Source organism: Sardina pilchardus, chromosome 2 (genome assembly GCF_963854185.1).
Source record: "Sardina pilchardus chromosome 2, fSarPil1.1, whole genome shotgun sequence".
NCBI classification, from domain to species: domain Eukaryota; kingdom Metazoa; phylum Chordata; class Actinopteri; order Clupeiformes; family Clupeidae; genus Sardina; species Sardina pilchardus.
The window spans coordinates 15,466,150-15,478,385 of record NC_084995.1 but is presented as its reverse complement, the minus strand read 5'-3'; the positions used below and the strand labels follow the sequence as shown (position 1 = coordinate 15,478,385).

At 40.7% G+C, this 12,236-nt stretch overlaps 2 protein-coding genes across 2 annotated transcripts; both read left to right on the top strand.

Moving 5' to 3' along the window:
* Nucleotides 1-2,458: 2,458 nt before the first annotated feature.
* Nucleotides 2,459-6,987, top strand: acadm (acyl-CoA dehydrogenase medium chain). Its single transcript, XM_062520303.1, has 12 exons — nucleotides 2,459-2,567; nucleotides 3,281-3,380; nucleotides 3,477-3,574; nucleotides 3,693-3,762; nucleotides 3,953-4,053; nucleotides 4,195-4,275; nucleotides 4,381-4,511; nucleotides 4,625-4,733; nucleotides 5,122-5,262; nucleotides 5,724-5,819; nucleotides 6,160-6,408; nucleotides 6,520-6,987. Exons 1-12 carry the CDS (start codon nucleotides 2,553-2,555, stop codon nucleotides 6,589-6,591), a joined length of 1,263 nt encoding a protein of 420 aa, XP_062376287.1. The 5' UTR covers nucleotides 2,459-2,552; the 3' UTR covers nucleotides 6,592-6,987.
* Nucleotides 6,988-7,509: 522 nt separating this feature from the next.
* On the top strand, nucleotides 7,510-11,454 carry rabggtb (Rab geranylgeranyltransferase subunit beta). Its single transcript, XM_062520292.1, has 9 exons — nucleotides 7,510-7,685; nucleotides 8,018-8,125; nucleotides 8,262-8,459; nucleotides 8,765-8,870; nucleotides 9,275-9,327; nucleotides 9,480-9,590; nucleotides 9,757-9,882; nucleotides 10,021-10,170; nucleotides 10,376-11,454. The coding sequence occupies exons 1-9, from the start codon at nucleotides 7,683-7,685 to the stop codon at nucleotides 10,514-10,516; spliced, it is 996 nt and encodes a 331-aa protein (XP_062376276.1). The 5' UTR covers nucleotides 7,510-7,682; the 3' UTR covers nucleotides 10,517-11,454.
* The last annotated feature ends 782 nt before the right edge of the window (nucleotides 11,455-12,236 follow it).

The following is a 12,236-nucleotide window of genomic DNA, read 5'->3' as shown; positions in this document are numbered from 1 at the left end:
TCATTTGCAATGGAATGGAAACACATTTTTTACGGCAAGACACCGTTACACAACATGTCGGTAGACCTGATCCACAGAACAGTGCCCATTCTAGTCTGTTCATCCGATTAGTTGGTCCTCCACACAGCGACCAGGCCAACTAGAAACCACAACATGACGTGTTCAGAGGTGCAGGGCCTCATCGAAACAGTTTTTCAAATGGCAAAACTGTTTTTTTTATATATATATATATATATATATATATATATATTTTTAATGTCAAAACCGAGCTGGATGCCCCCCCCCCCCCCCCCCGCACTTTATTAAAAAAAAAAAAAAAAAAATTAGAGCCAGCTTATCATGTGCATTGCTTACATAATTGCAGGTTCTCCATTGTTGCAGAGAGAAATGGCTGATCTTTAATGCAATATCTGCATTGCCATATCAGCATTCACCCAATGCTCAAGGCATCTGTTTACCAATCATATCATTTTAGAAGGAAAAAACAATCCTGAGTAAACATTGGAGAACCGTTTTGAGCTGCAAATCTGAGCTGCTTCCTGATAAAATAATTAAAACAATTCTGGTATTCTGTCTATGGCGTGGAATGGAAATTTCTTTGACCCCAAACTTTTGACCGGTAGTATATTCAAAATTAAGAGGCCACTGCCAATTTGAATATTCAAACGTCACTCAGCAACTGTATATGACATCAGAAAAATGTGCAGTGATCTTTTAATTGTTTTTCCAGTATTCTCTGTTGGTTGGTCACATGTTAAAAATGTGGCCTATAGGCTACAGCTATCTCTTCTGCTGACCACCTATGGTTTGCTCATCTGTTCCTGTCTAGTTTTGTGGCTGCTCCGAACCTTAGGATGAGCACTGACTCGATGCAGATATGGCACACTGTACTTCCTGAGTTATAGCTGGAAGCACCTCTGATGGGCCTTTTTGAGAATGGGGTTGATGTCCTCCATTTCAGAGAAATAGTTCCCAGGAAGCTCTCTTCTTAACACCAGATGGGATGGGCTGTTAGTGGAGTTGTACTGAGTGTCATCAGTTCAGTGTCATCTCCACAGTCTAGACAGAGCATGTTCAGCATCAAATTGTTAGAACACCAGCCGTTCAACCTCCCATCCCAGATGAGTCCTCTTTCCTCGGTCCTCTGGCTGGTGCCCCAGAAATCGCTCAGAGCTCTACGTCATCAAGAATGTCTCATTTGTCTAATTGCTACGAGAGGAGGTAAGGAAGGTGGGGAGAGGAAAGAGGGTCGATACGTGAAGAAGCAGAGATGCTTCCTGTGTGGAAGTATTTTCAGCCACAATGTGCAATCATTGGCCAGTCAACTTTCGGTTTAAAATAAGTTCGCAGCGATACTATGACCGACAATAAATGACTATAGACCAAGAAATTATCATTATCAATACCCTGGTACAAAAAGCTGGTGCCTGTTTTGTTAACATGGCGGGTTTAAATAAGAATCCATTCATGTCTCGAGAACTGTCATTATTATAGATGGGAAGCCAGCCTGAATTTGACCCTTCGTCCACAAGATTTGAGATTGGGAAATGGATTTCTGGATAGAAATTTCAGTATGGTTACGATAACTATCATTATCAGGGAAAAAAGTGGGTAAAAAAGAAAGACATAATATCTATCTCTCCTTGATTCTTCCATCCTCCTTACGCAGGATCCATCATAAAAGTATTGCAAGTAAATTGTCAGTCTTATCAAGGACTTGTCAAGGACTTATGAAAAGATACTGAATCATTTTAAGGCTGGGTGGTATGGTCTGAAATTTATATCATGATAATGATACATTTCCATGCTTAAAATCTTATCACAGAATGTTACTTTTTTTCATACACATTTCAATACTTCTAAAGAGGGAATTTACAAGGCCTGAGGTCTCTACCGTTTTCAAGGTAGCCTACAAGAGCATTTGGACCTGTACCCCCCTTGTAGCAATTCATATACTCTATTAATTTTGCTATTTAATGCATGCATTGCTTATATATTTCATTTAAGTTGAGCTGGTTCTTGAGCATAACATTCATTAGGCCTGTCTTTATGAGTATGACAATAAACTTGAACTGGAACTAAAGTTTAGATAGGAAGGCATAAGGCATGAAGACAAACCTCCGTGATTGGTAGAGTAGACTAGCCCAAAAATATCGATGGCTTTGGGCTAGCCTATTTTCAACATATTTGGAGAAAACAAAGCTGTAAGGAATCTGTAAATTACCATAAGGCCCACAGTCAACTCTCAAAGGGATTACGGGTGTGAATGTGCCCAGTGCCCAGTGCCCAGTGCCCAGTGCGGATAAATTAATTTTGAACGACACCATCAAACTAAATTATGTCAACACAGTAATTAAATGCACGCAAAAATAAAGGTATCAAACATGATTGTCTATTTCTGTACTTAGGTAACTAGAAAGTAGGTGAAGAGTCAGCTAGTCGCACGTGACAAAAATCCAGTCCTGTGATTGGTCAGACACATACGTTTTAGTTTCATAAACATCATCATCACACTGTTCAGGAGCTGAGAGGCTTGGCTGCAGTCGGCAAGAATGCATTTGAACAAGGTAAAATGAAACATCAAAACAGCTTCAATCGTACGGTTAGCGTTGTGTAGATTCTGTAATGACGCAAATGTCGAAGACGACTTGAAAAGTTGTATATCTCCATATTCCGCCATTGTTTGGTAACCACTCAACATCTGCGTTGGCTCATATAGCTAACGTTGACGTTAACGTTAGCTAGCTGTGTGACTGCCTGTATGTAGGGTATAGCTGTAGGATATAGCTAGAGATTGGTATATTTAACCTTGCCTGAGTTAGCTAGTATATTTCTGAGGTGTTAACGCAGTTGTTATTATGTTATCAAGCGTAGATGCTGTCGTTTGCTGCAGGGACGTTAACCAGGGTCTTTGACTAGCCTCCTTGGCGGTCAAGTTCGGGGTTTGGTCGGAATAGTGGTCCCAGGGTCACCATGATTAAACATCCTTGATATGCAACGATACTGTTATGTCAGTTAGTTGGTTAACGTTAGATAATTCATTAATCCAGGAGTACGGGGTGGGTTTTTTTGACTAGGGACCTTTAACCCAGTTCGACAGTTAAACAGTCAAGCACAAATGGAGTTGGTTACATAACATGTACACATAATGTATATGACATGGGTGAGTGTCATACTGTACGTGTCATAGATTTAGGTTATTGCTATCTCAAAGGGTGGCACATTTTTGTACCAAATGAGAGACTGTCAGATGACTGTGAAACTTCCATTTCGTTGATAGGTTTTGAGGGCAAGTGTCCGAACTGGACTCCGGTACCAGAGCACCAATGCTCAGGCTGCAACCAGTGTAGCTCGAGCACCACAAGGCGGATACTCTTTTGGTAAGTTACAAAATACCAACATTGATACCACCAATATATTGGTGCTCGTGTGTGTTTGTGTAATGTATAACTTCTGTCCTTTTTAAATTCCAACAGAATTGACTGATCAACAGAAGGAATTTCAGGAATTGGCCAGGAAGTTTGCCAGGGAGGAGATTGTACCTGCAGCTGCAGAATATGACAAAAGTGGCGAAGTGAGCTTCTTTTATTTCTTCATTGTATCAGCAAACTCAGGAATACTTATTCATTTTCAATTATTGATTATTTCTTGAATATTAAGGGATATTTTCTGCTGTATTTTCCCACTTAAAGTATCCTTTCCCAATCATCAAAAGAGCATGGGAGTTGGGTCTGATGAACTCTCATATTCCAGAGGAATGTGGTATGCATTTTTCATTTGAAGATTATGATGTGTAAAATATGTTTACTGGTCTGTTTTATTTATCTTATGAGACTGTAAACAACACACATAGTTTACATACTTTACTTTGATAATCACAATGAATATTGTTAATGAATGTCTATGGCATGCGAAAGTCATTCCACAGATTTAATGGACTTTCTGTTTACAGGTGGAATGGGCCTGAGCATATTTGACTCCTGCCTTATCACAGAGGAATTGGCTTATGGCTGCACAGGTGTTCAGACTGCCATTGAGGCAAACTCGCTTGGTGTAAGTAGCTGTCTTTGAATCTTGATGATGTAATTTAATGGTCAACCGTTAGCATTATATTGCTTTGTTGATCTTGTTGAAGCTCACTGAGTAGATATCTTGCATCTAGTCACCATATTGTGCTTTCTTTTTTTTTTACAGCAAATGCCAGTTATCATCGCTGGGAGTGATGCACAGAAGAACAAATACTTGGGTAGGATGACTGAGGAGCCCCTGATGTGTGTAAGTGTAGACATCTCTCAAGTCTCTCTCTCTCTCTCTTTCTCTGATATTTTTTTGCCATGGATCCTTTATCAATTTTGTCTGATTTTTTTTTTGTTTTGGTAGGCATACGGTGTTACAGAGCCTGGGGCAGGCTCGGATGTGGCAGGCATCAGGACTCGGGCTGTGAAGAAAGGAGACGAGTACATTGTCAATGGACAAAAAATGTGGATCACAAATGGAGGGAAAGCTAACTGGTTGGTGGATTTCTGATTACTGATTTCTCTTTCATTAGATATGAAAGTGTTATTTGCGTTGATAATTTGAAATGTAATTTTCGTCCTACTAAACCGACCTTAATATAACTTAGGTACTTCCTGTTGGCCCGCACTGACTCAGACCCTAAATGCCCAGCCAGCAAAGCTTTCACAGGCTTCATATTGGATGGGGACACTCCAGGGATCCAGATTGGAAGGAAGGTTAGTTAGTGCTGGAAATCTGTACTTTTTCTCTGAGCTCCTATCTTTATGTTTACATTACATGTATTCATGTAGCAGATGGTTTTATCCAAAGTGACTACAGAAAGAGAATAACTTTCCAAGCTGCAGTGCAGAGGTGGCCTTAGATAAGACTTACTACTGCAGCAGCTGTCAATACTATTACTACAGGATAAAGAGTGCTAACATTACAAGTACTAGTCAAAGTGTGATTGGAGGAGAATGCGGTAGAAGAAAGAGCTAGAGGAGGGAAGGGCATGGTAAATGTATGTTAAATGTGTTGGGTTGGAAGATGTGTTAAGAGAGGAGTTATCTTTGGAACGTTATGAAAATGGTGGTAGGCACTGATTTATTTTTTATTTTTTCACAGGAAATGAACATGGGCCAGAAATGCTCAGACACCAGGGGCCTCACTTTCGAGGATGTTAGAATACCTAAGGAGAACGTCCTCATCGGTGAAGGCGCTGGCTTCAAGATAGCCATGGGGGCTTTCGATAAGACAAGGCCTCCAGTGAGTTAAAATCCCAGAATCTACCACAGTCATACAAATGAAAGCATAGGATGTATCCATGGGTTTCATCCGGTCCCTTTCCACAGGTGTATAAAATCAAGCACCCACGAATGCAGACTGCATGGTGCTTGATTAATACACTGGTGGAAAGGGACATAATGATACCCATGAATACAGTAATTTCCTGTGTATTAGCCACATTGTGTATAAGCTGCAGGACAGTGTTTTATGCCATTTAAAATCAACAAAAAACAAATTAATGGCATATGAACTGTCCCTGTGTATTAACCTCACAGGTGAAGAAATTGAGCAAAATCAATGTATAAGCCGTGGCTGATAGTTGGGAAATTACAGTACTGTAAATGTACTTTCAGGGGCAGTGGTGTGTGAAAATATATAGTTCGGTGCAGCGACGTGTCCGTTGTCCTCAAGAAATATTGACATGCATTGCTATTGTGCAGGTTGCTGCTGGAGCTACTGGCCTGGCTCAGAGAGCTCTTGATGAGGCGACCAAATACAGTCTGGAGAGGAAGACCTTCGGCAGGGTTATTGCTGATGTAGGTTGGCGTCAGAATATGTGTGCTTTTTATATCCCATGTACTGTAGTAGCAGTACTTTGTAATTATCGCTGTTATTTTTTATTATGTACATGTTGTTTCAGTTGTTCAGGAATATAATTGAGTCCAAATATGGAAAAAGAACATTAGACTCTTTTACTGTTCATTCTTTCACTTTTTTTTTTATTTTTGATGTAAAAAAGACTGGCAGGTACTACAAAAAAAATGTGTTTTTTATGTGTCATACGTCCTATAATAGCCCTGGACTTTTATGAAGCCAGCTTTAAATTAGATATCAGATGTGCCCTTCCCAGTTCTTAAAACACTGTTTCCCCTACAGCACCAAGCCGTGGCCTTCATACTTGCTGAGATGGCCATGAAAGTAGAGCTGGCCAGGATGGCCTGGCAGAGGTCTGCCTGGGAGGTGGACACCGGCCGAAGGAACACATACTTTGCCTCCATCGCCAAAGCCTTTGCTGGAGATATTGCCAACCAGTGTGCTTCGGATGCCGTCCAGGTCTTTGGTGGAAATGGATTCAATAGTGACTATCCTGTTGAGAAACTCATGAGGGACGCTAAAATTTATCAGGTTAGATTTTTACAATTATAACTATTATAAAAATTATGAAACATGATTCAGGGCTTTTGCCCTGTTGCTGTTGTTGAGACACTGATTAAACCACCCATTTGTGTTTTGCAGATTTATGAAGGCACCGCTCAGATCCAGAGAATAATCATCTCAAGAGAACACCTGGGAAAATACAAGAAATGAATGAATAACTGAATGAGTATGACGCCCGTCGATGGTGATTTAACCCCATTCTACATCCTTTGTACAGTTTAAAGTAGTTATGAACAATAATAGTTGCTGCATCTCAGGATAACTCAAAGCTGATTGCCTTACGCTCTCCAAGGGCTGCTCTCTCATGTGTGTGACTGTGCACGCTCACAAAACACTTTCTGTGTCCTTGCCATATCTTTGATTATTATGGCCAGTTGTCAACATGCCTTGTTCTTGTTTGTGTTTGTCATTATAAATACGAGTGGCCTGTCACAGTAGTGAGATTTGAACAAATGCAGATTTGTATGTGCTGTCCACTGACTTTTTTTATTCCAATGTATTTAAAACTGGAATGAATGGATACCAATTTAATAAATATATTCCAGACGTCGCCTCTCTTATTTGGATATATTCAGATGACGAACAATAGCAAACATGAAGCTGATGATGAAACAAGAGTTCTTTTGTTTCTCTCTCTCCCTGTCTCTCATTCTCATTGAAATAGGACAAAGTGGAACAATCATTTCAGCTTCCAGAATTGATCAGGATTACTGTAATGATACTGACAATACAGAGTGATTTACACTACAGAAGGTTTTGTCTCAGGTTAGCATCAGAGTAAACTGAATAGTCAACCACTTAAATGAATTTGGAGCTGTAAAAATAAGTAAGGATGACCATATATGCTCCATAGTAATCTGCACTAATAGTCTTAAATAAACAACTGCTTTATTAAATATATGGTATAAGTATTGTGTGAAAGTAGAGTATGACAAAAACGTCACATTACCCAGTTTACATTACTGACTTTAGAGTCCACATGGACTACAAATGAACTACAACGTGACGACAGAAGTGACGACGAGCCCCAACTAGGCAACTGAGTTAGCAAAATCTTCCCCCAGTTTCCCATCGCTTATTCCCACATGTGATGTGAATGATAATGTTTTCTCTGGTAAAAATGTATTTACCATGCGCATTGAACGCACGGTTATTATGTTCAAGTTTTGGGATGGTAATGCAGGACGTGACGTATTGAATGTGCGTCTGTGTGTGACAGTTCTTCGTGGACTCCCTTTACGATGGTAAGTTGTGCCTAATTTGCCTTAGTACATGATGCATTTCTGTTTTAATTAACTTCACTCTGCTTCAGACAGGGATTCTTTACCGGCTTAGACATGTTTTATGGTCTCACCCATGCACAGTGGCGTTATCTGGTCCACTCGACCGGTTGGCTAACACTGTTAGCATCTAGCTCTCTGTGCCTGTAATGTTGGTTGTTTAAGTGACTAGCCTGGCGGCTTGTGTTTAATGTTAAACACCGGACGACACTAACTATTTAAATGTATTATCTTAGAAGTGCTACCGTTTTTGTGCTCTATCTCTCTTACACGACACTCTTTCCTGTGTTTGTTAGGGGACCCAAGTGAAAGACGTCATCATCAAGGCCGATGCTCCAAATGCTCTACTTTTGGACAAACATGCAGATTATATTGCCGCGTATGGTTCCAAAAAAGATGACTATGTAAGTAAAGAAATCAACGTTTTGTCCATTGCAGAATAATGCAACGCTTAACCATTACGCTTCATGTTTTAAATAGAAGAGTGCTTGCATGCCATGATTGAATTGTAAATAATATGTTGTTATTTCCGGAAAACAGGAATACACGCTTTCGGAGTACCTACGAATGAGTGGAATCTACTGGGGGTTGACTGTAATGGACCTAATGAGTCAACTCCATCGCATGAACCGCGCTGAGATCACCGAGTTCATCAAATCTTGCCAGCATGAGTGTGGGGGCTTCAGCGCCAGCATTGGGCATGACCCCCACCTGCTGTACACCCTCAGTGCCGTGCAGGTCAGACATCCTGACCCGATGGCTCTCAAACTGCTGATTTTAACAAATGCCAGTACATTTACATCTGAGAAATAAACTTCAGTCGTTTTGCATGGTTGACCTAAGTGTCCAGCAATATGTAAATATTAGTCAAATCCTTATTGACTTTATGCATTTATTGCACTGATACCATTAAGGTGGTGTAACAGTTGAGTAAAGATGGTGTAACAGTTGTGTAAAGATGGTCTGCTAAACAGGATCATTCACATCTGCTGTAGGTGTTTGTGACCACAATGTTAATATTTTGAATCATCTTGATTTAACAGATCCTTTCGCTGTATGACGATCTCAGTGCTATCAACGTGGACAAGGTGGTGGAGTATGTGAAAGGTTTACAACAGGAAGACGGTTCATTTGCTGGAGACAAATGGGGTAAGTTCACTCTTTGATTCAGAAGTAGTGTCAACTGATGCTTTTCATTCAGTAGTAAAGGTAAGCTTATACATTTTTGATAGTGAGTTACTACTCGTGGCCCTTTGGATGTCTGTTCAGCGTTTGTGCTAAAAAAACTCTAGTGTTTGACACAGACTCGCAAAGGGCTGACTGCTTTTTCAGGAAGTGATTACCAGTTACCACTGTTGCACCACGCCCGCTTTAATTACTTTACTGGTTGTTTATGACTTATTCTTCCACATACTTGGAAATGGAATGTGTTCACTTGGTTGTAATTCAGCATTCTCACCACTAGATGTTACTCACTGTAGCTTTACTATTTGAGATTTGGTTGATACAATTGAATTGGTAGACCTCACATTGTCGCTTTCTCTCTTCTGCAGGGGAAATAGACACACGGTTCTCTTTTTGTGCAGTAGCAACTCTTGCACTACTGGTAATGTGAAATATTTCATTTGGTTGTTTTACTGTTACAACAATAAGATTCATGTAATGTTTTATTACATGTTCTGAGACATTTAGTCAACTTAAAAACCACACATGAATAGTAATGAGTGAAAATCTGACTGACTGTCTTCTGTGGTCTAGGGCAAGCTGGATGCAATCAATATGGACAAGGCAGTAGAATTTGTTCTTTCCTGCATGAATTTTGATGGTGGCTTTGGTTGCAGACCTGGATCGGAGTCCCATGCTGGTCAGGTACTGCTAGTAATAATAATAATAATAATAATAATATTATCTGTATTTATGTAATAATCCTTGTGAATAGGATGTCTTTTGTGACCGGAGAGTAGTTTTGATTTGTAATGGCCCAACTCATGCAGTTCTGCTTCATACAGTGTTCTGCATTCCTCTTCCCCATCAGATCTACTGCTGCACAGGCTTCCTGTCCATCACTGGCCAGCTGCACCAGGTCAATGCCGACTTGCTCGGCTGGTGGCTCTGTGAGCGACAGCTTCCCTCAGGGGGTCTAAATGGACGCCCAGAGAAGGTGGGGATGTGTCCTGTCAGATGAGAGGCTTGTTGTTGAAGAGTAAAAATGTGATTTTGCATGTCTATCTCTGTGTAGAGAAGAGGCTAAGAGGAGGATGATAGAAACCTGATTGCTTTTTTCCTTTATTTCCTGAAGCTACCTGATGTATGTTACTCCTGGTGGGTGCTTGCCTCCCTGAAGATTATTGGCAGAATTCACTGGATTGACAAAGCCAAGCTCAGTTCATTCATTCTAGCCTGTCAGGACGAAGAGACCGGGGGCTTTGCTGATAGGCCAGGAGACATGGTATGCTATTACTGTGTCCATAGAACGATATAAAGCTGTGGCATTACTTTCATACCAGGAATACTTTTCCTTCTTTTGAAGTTGTATGAATTTGATAATAGTAATACATGAACAATTGATGCTACTATAGCATACATGTTAAAAGTACAGGCATACAGATGATGTAGCCAGTTCATCATTTCCATACCACTGCCCTTTGCTCCAGGTGGACCCATTCCATACCCTGTTCGGTGTGGCTGGGCTGTCCCTCCTGGGGGACGACGAGGTGAAGGCGGTCAATCCCGTGTTCTGCATGCCAGAGCAGGTGATTCAGAGGATTGGCCTCCACCCAGAGCTGCTGAGCTAACACCACCCACCGCACCTCCTCCGCAGCGCATCCCCCTGCACCGCCTTCACACACACAGCCACTCCACCCACCTTCCGCACCACCCGGCCCTCCGGCTGGCTCCCAGAGCTAAGGGGACATCAGGCACTGGCCACAGACGGGTCAGTCTGAGGAGGACCTTTGACCCTTCTGTTGCCCCATGATGAAAACAACAGAGGTCCTCACCCTTGAACGAGACAAGAGTGTAAGACTGTTATTAGGCTGCAGAGTGTGCTTCGGCACTCACAATTCACTGGTCTATTGGCAATGATAACAGAGCACATTTGTTTGAGTCGTAAATTGTCAGTGAACGCATCCCAGGGTTCGAGCAGAGTGATTGCACCATTCCATAACATCTTAACATGTGGATGTGTGAAGTCTCTGACATTGCACTAGGTCAGTCATGTCATCTTGCTCACATGGAAATAATGCTTAGAGAATCACTGTGGTTATTTTTTAAATCACTTCATCAGCATAGGATTACTGAGCAAAATGTATTTTACGAGTCAGTTAATATAACTTGGCACTTCAGTAAACAAATTATGCAATATGGTCAGTGGGGGGTGTATCCATTGTTTGTCATATAGAATAAACTTATTTTAACTCTTAACAGATTTGGTTTCCAAATGCCTTGTAGCATATATCCTGACAGTAAACATGAAAGAGGCTTATACTACTCACTTTACAGCTCTTGTTCCTTGCTAATATTGTATGGGATAGGAATTGTAGGAATATACATCTTTACAAATTACTTTCCATCAACCTGGAGAAAAAATATTATTTTATGCATTCTTCGTCTTAAATTATGGATTATTTTTATGTTCTTCTGTCTGGTCTGAATGATAATTTGTATGTTTGCTATTTAAATGTCTATCACTGTCTGTTTTCTGGAAAAAAAATAAACCATAGTCATAAAACTCCTTTTATTGAGTTGTTTATGCCTACTCACAGCCCATCTAATATGAATTGACTTTGCAATATACTCATTTCAGTGCAGTGTTTTAGTGAGAAGCGTGCTGGTAAAATCCCAGCCCATGATTTCCCTGCAGATGGCATGGCCAGCGCAATCTTGTCTTCACTGCTGTTAGGTGTTGATTTGTCTCTCAAGGGCAAAGGCATGATTACCTGGAAACCATCTAGGTGGAGGCAGCCAATTCCCTGAAGGAAAAATCACTGAAGGTGTCACAACTCGTTTTGCAAATATTTGTGTTGTCTAGTCAGCCGTACTGCTATCGCTGCACAAACTCTGTCAGTTTGGGGAAGAAATAAATAATTCATAGATTGGATTAGAAGTCTGCACAAAAGTAGGTTAATCCCAGTTAGTATATGAAGTTGACAATGGGCCTGGATATTTCAGTCAGTTCTCCAGCACAACTAAAATTATCTGTAGGTCTGATGGAAGTGATTTGCATCATGTACCGCAGAAGATCAGCACCACTGCTGTCTTTCCAAGATTTGCTTCCTGCAGTGTTTCACAGTCACAACTCAAACGTCATAATCCCCCTGTCCCTTTCATTGGTTTACAGTAACTAGGTCCTGATCATGACACACATACGTGAAGGCATTTGTGGAATTTTAAAGATGTATCAAAACAAGGCTTCAAGGCGTAGAATAATGAAGTGAATAATGTATTTCCCTTTCCGAGCCAGAAATACATTATAAAATACAATTTTTTTAAAAAAATCATTGTAATGCACAATGG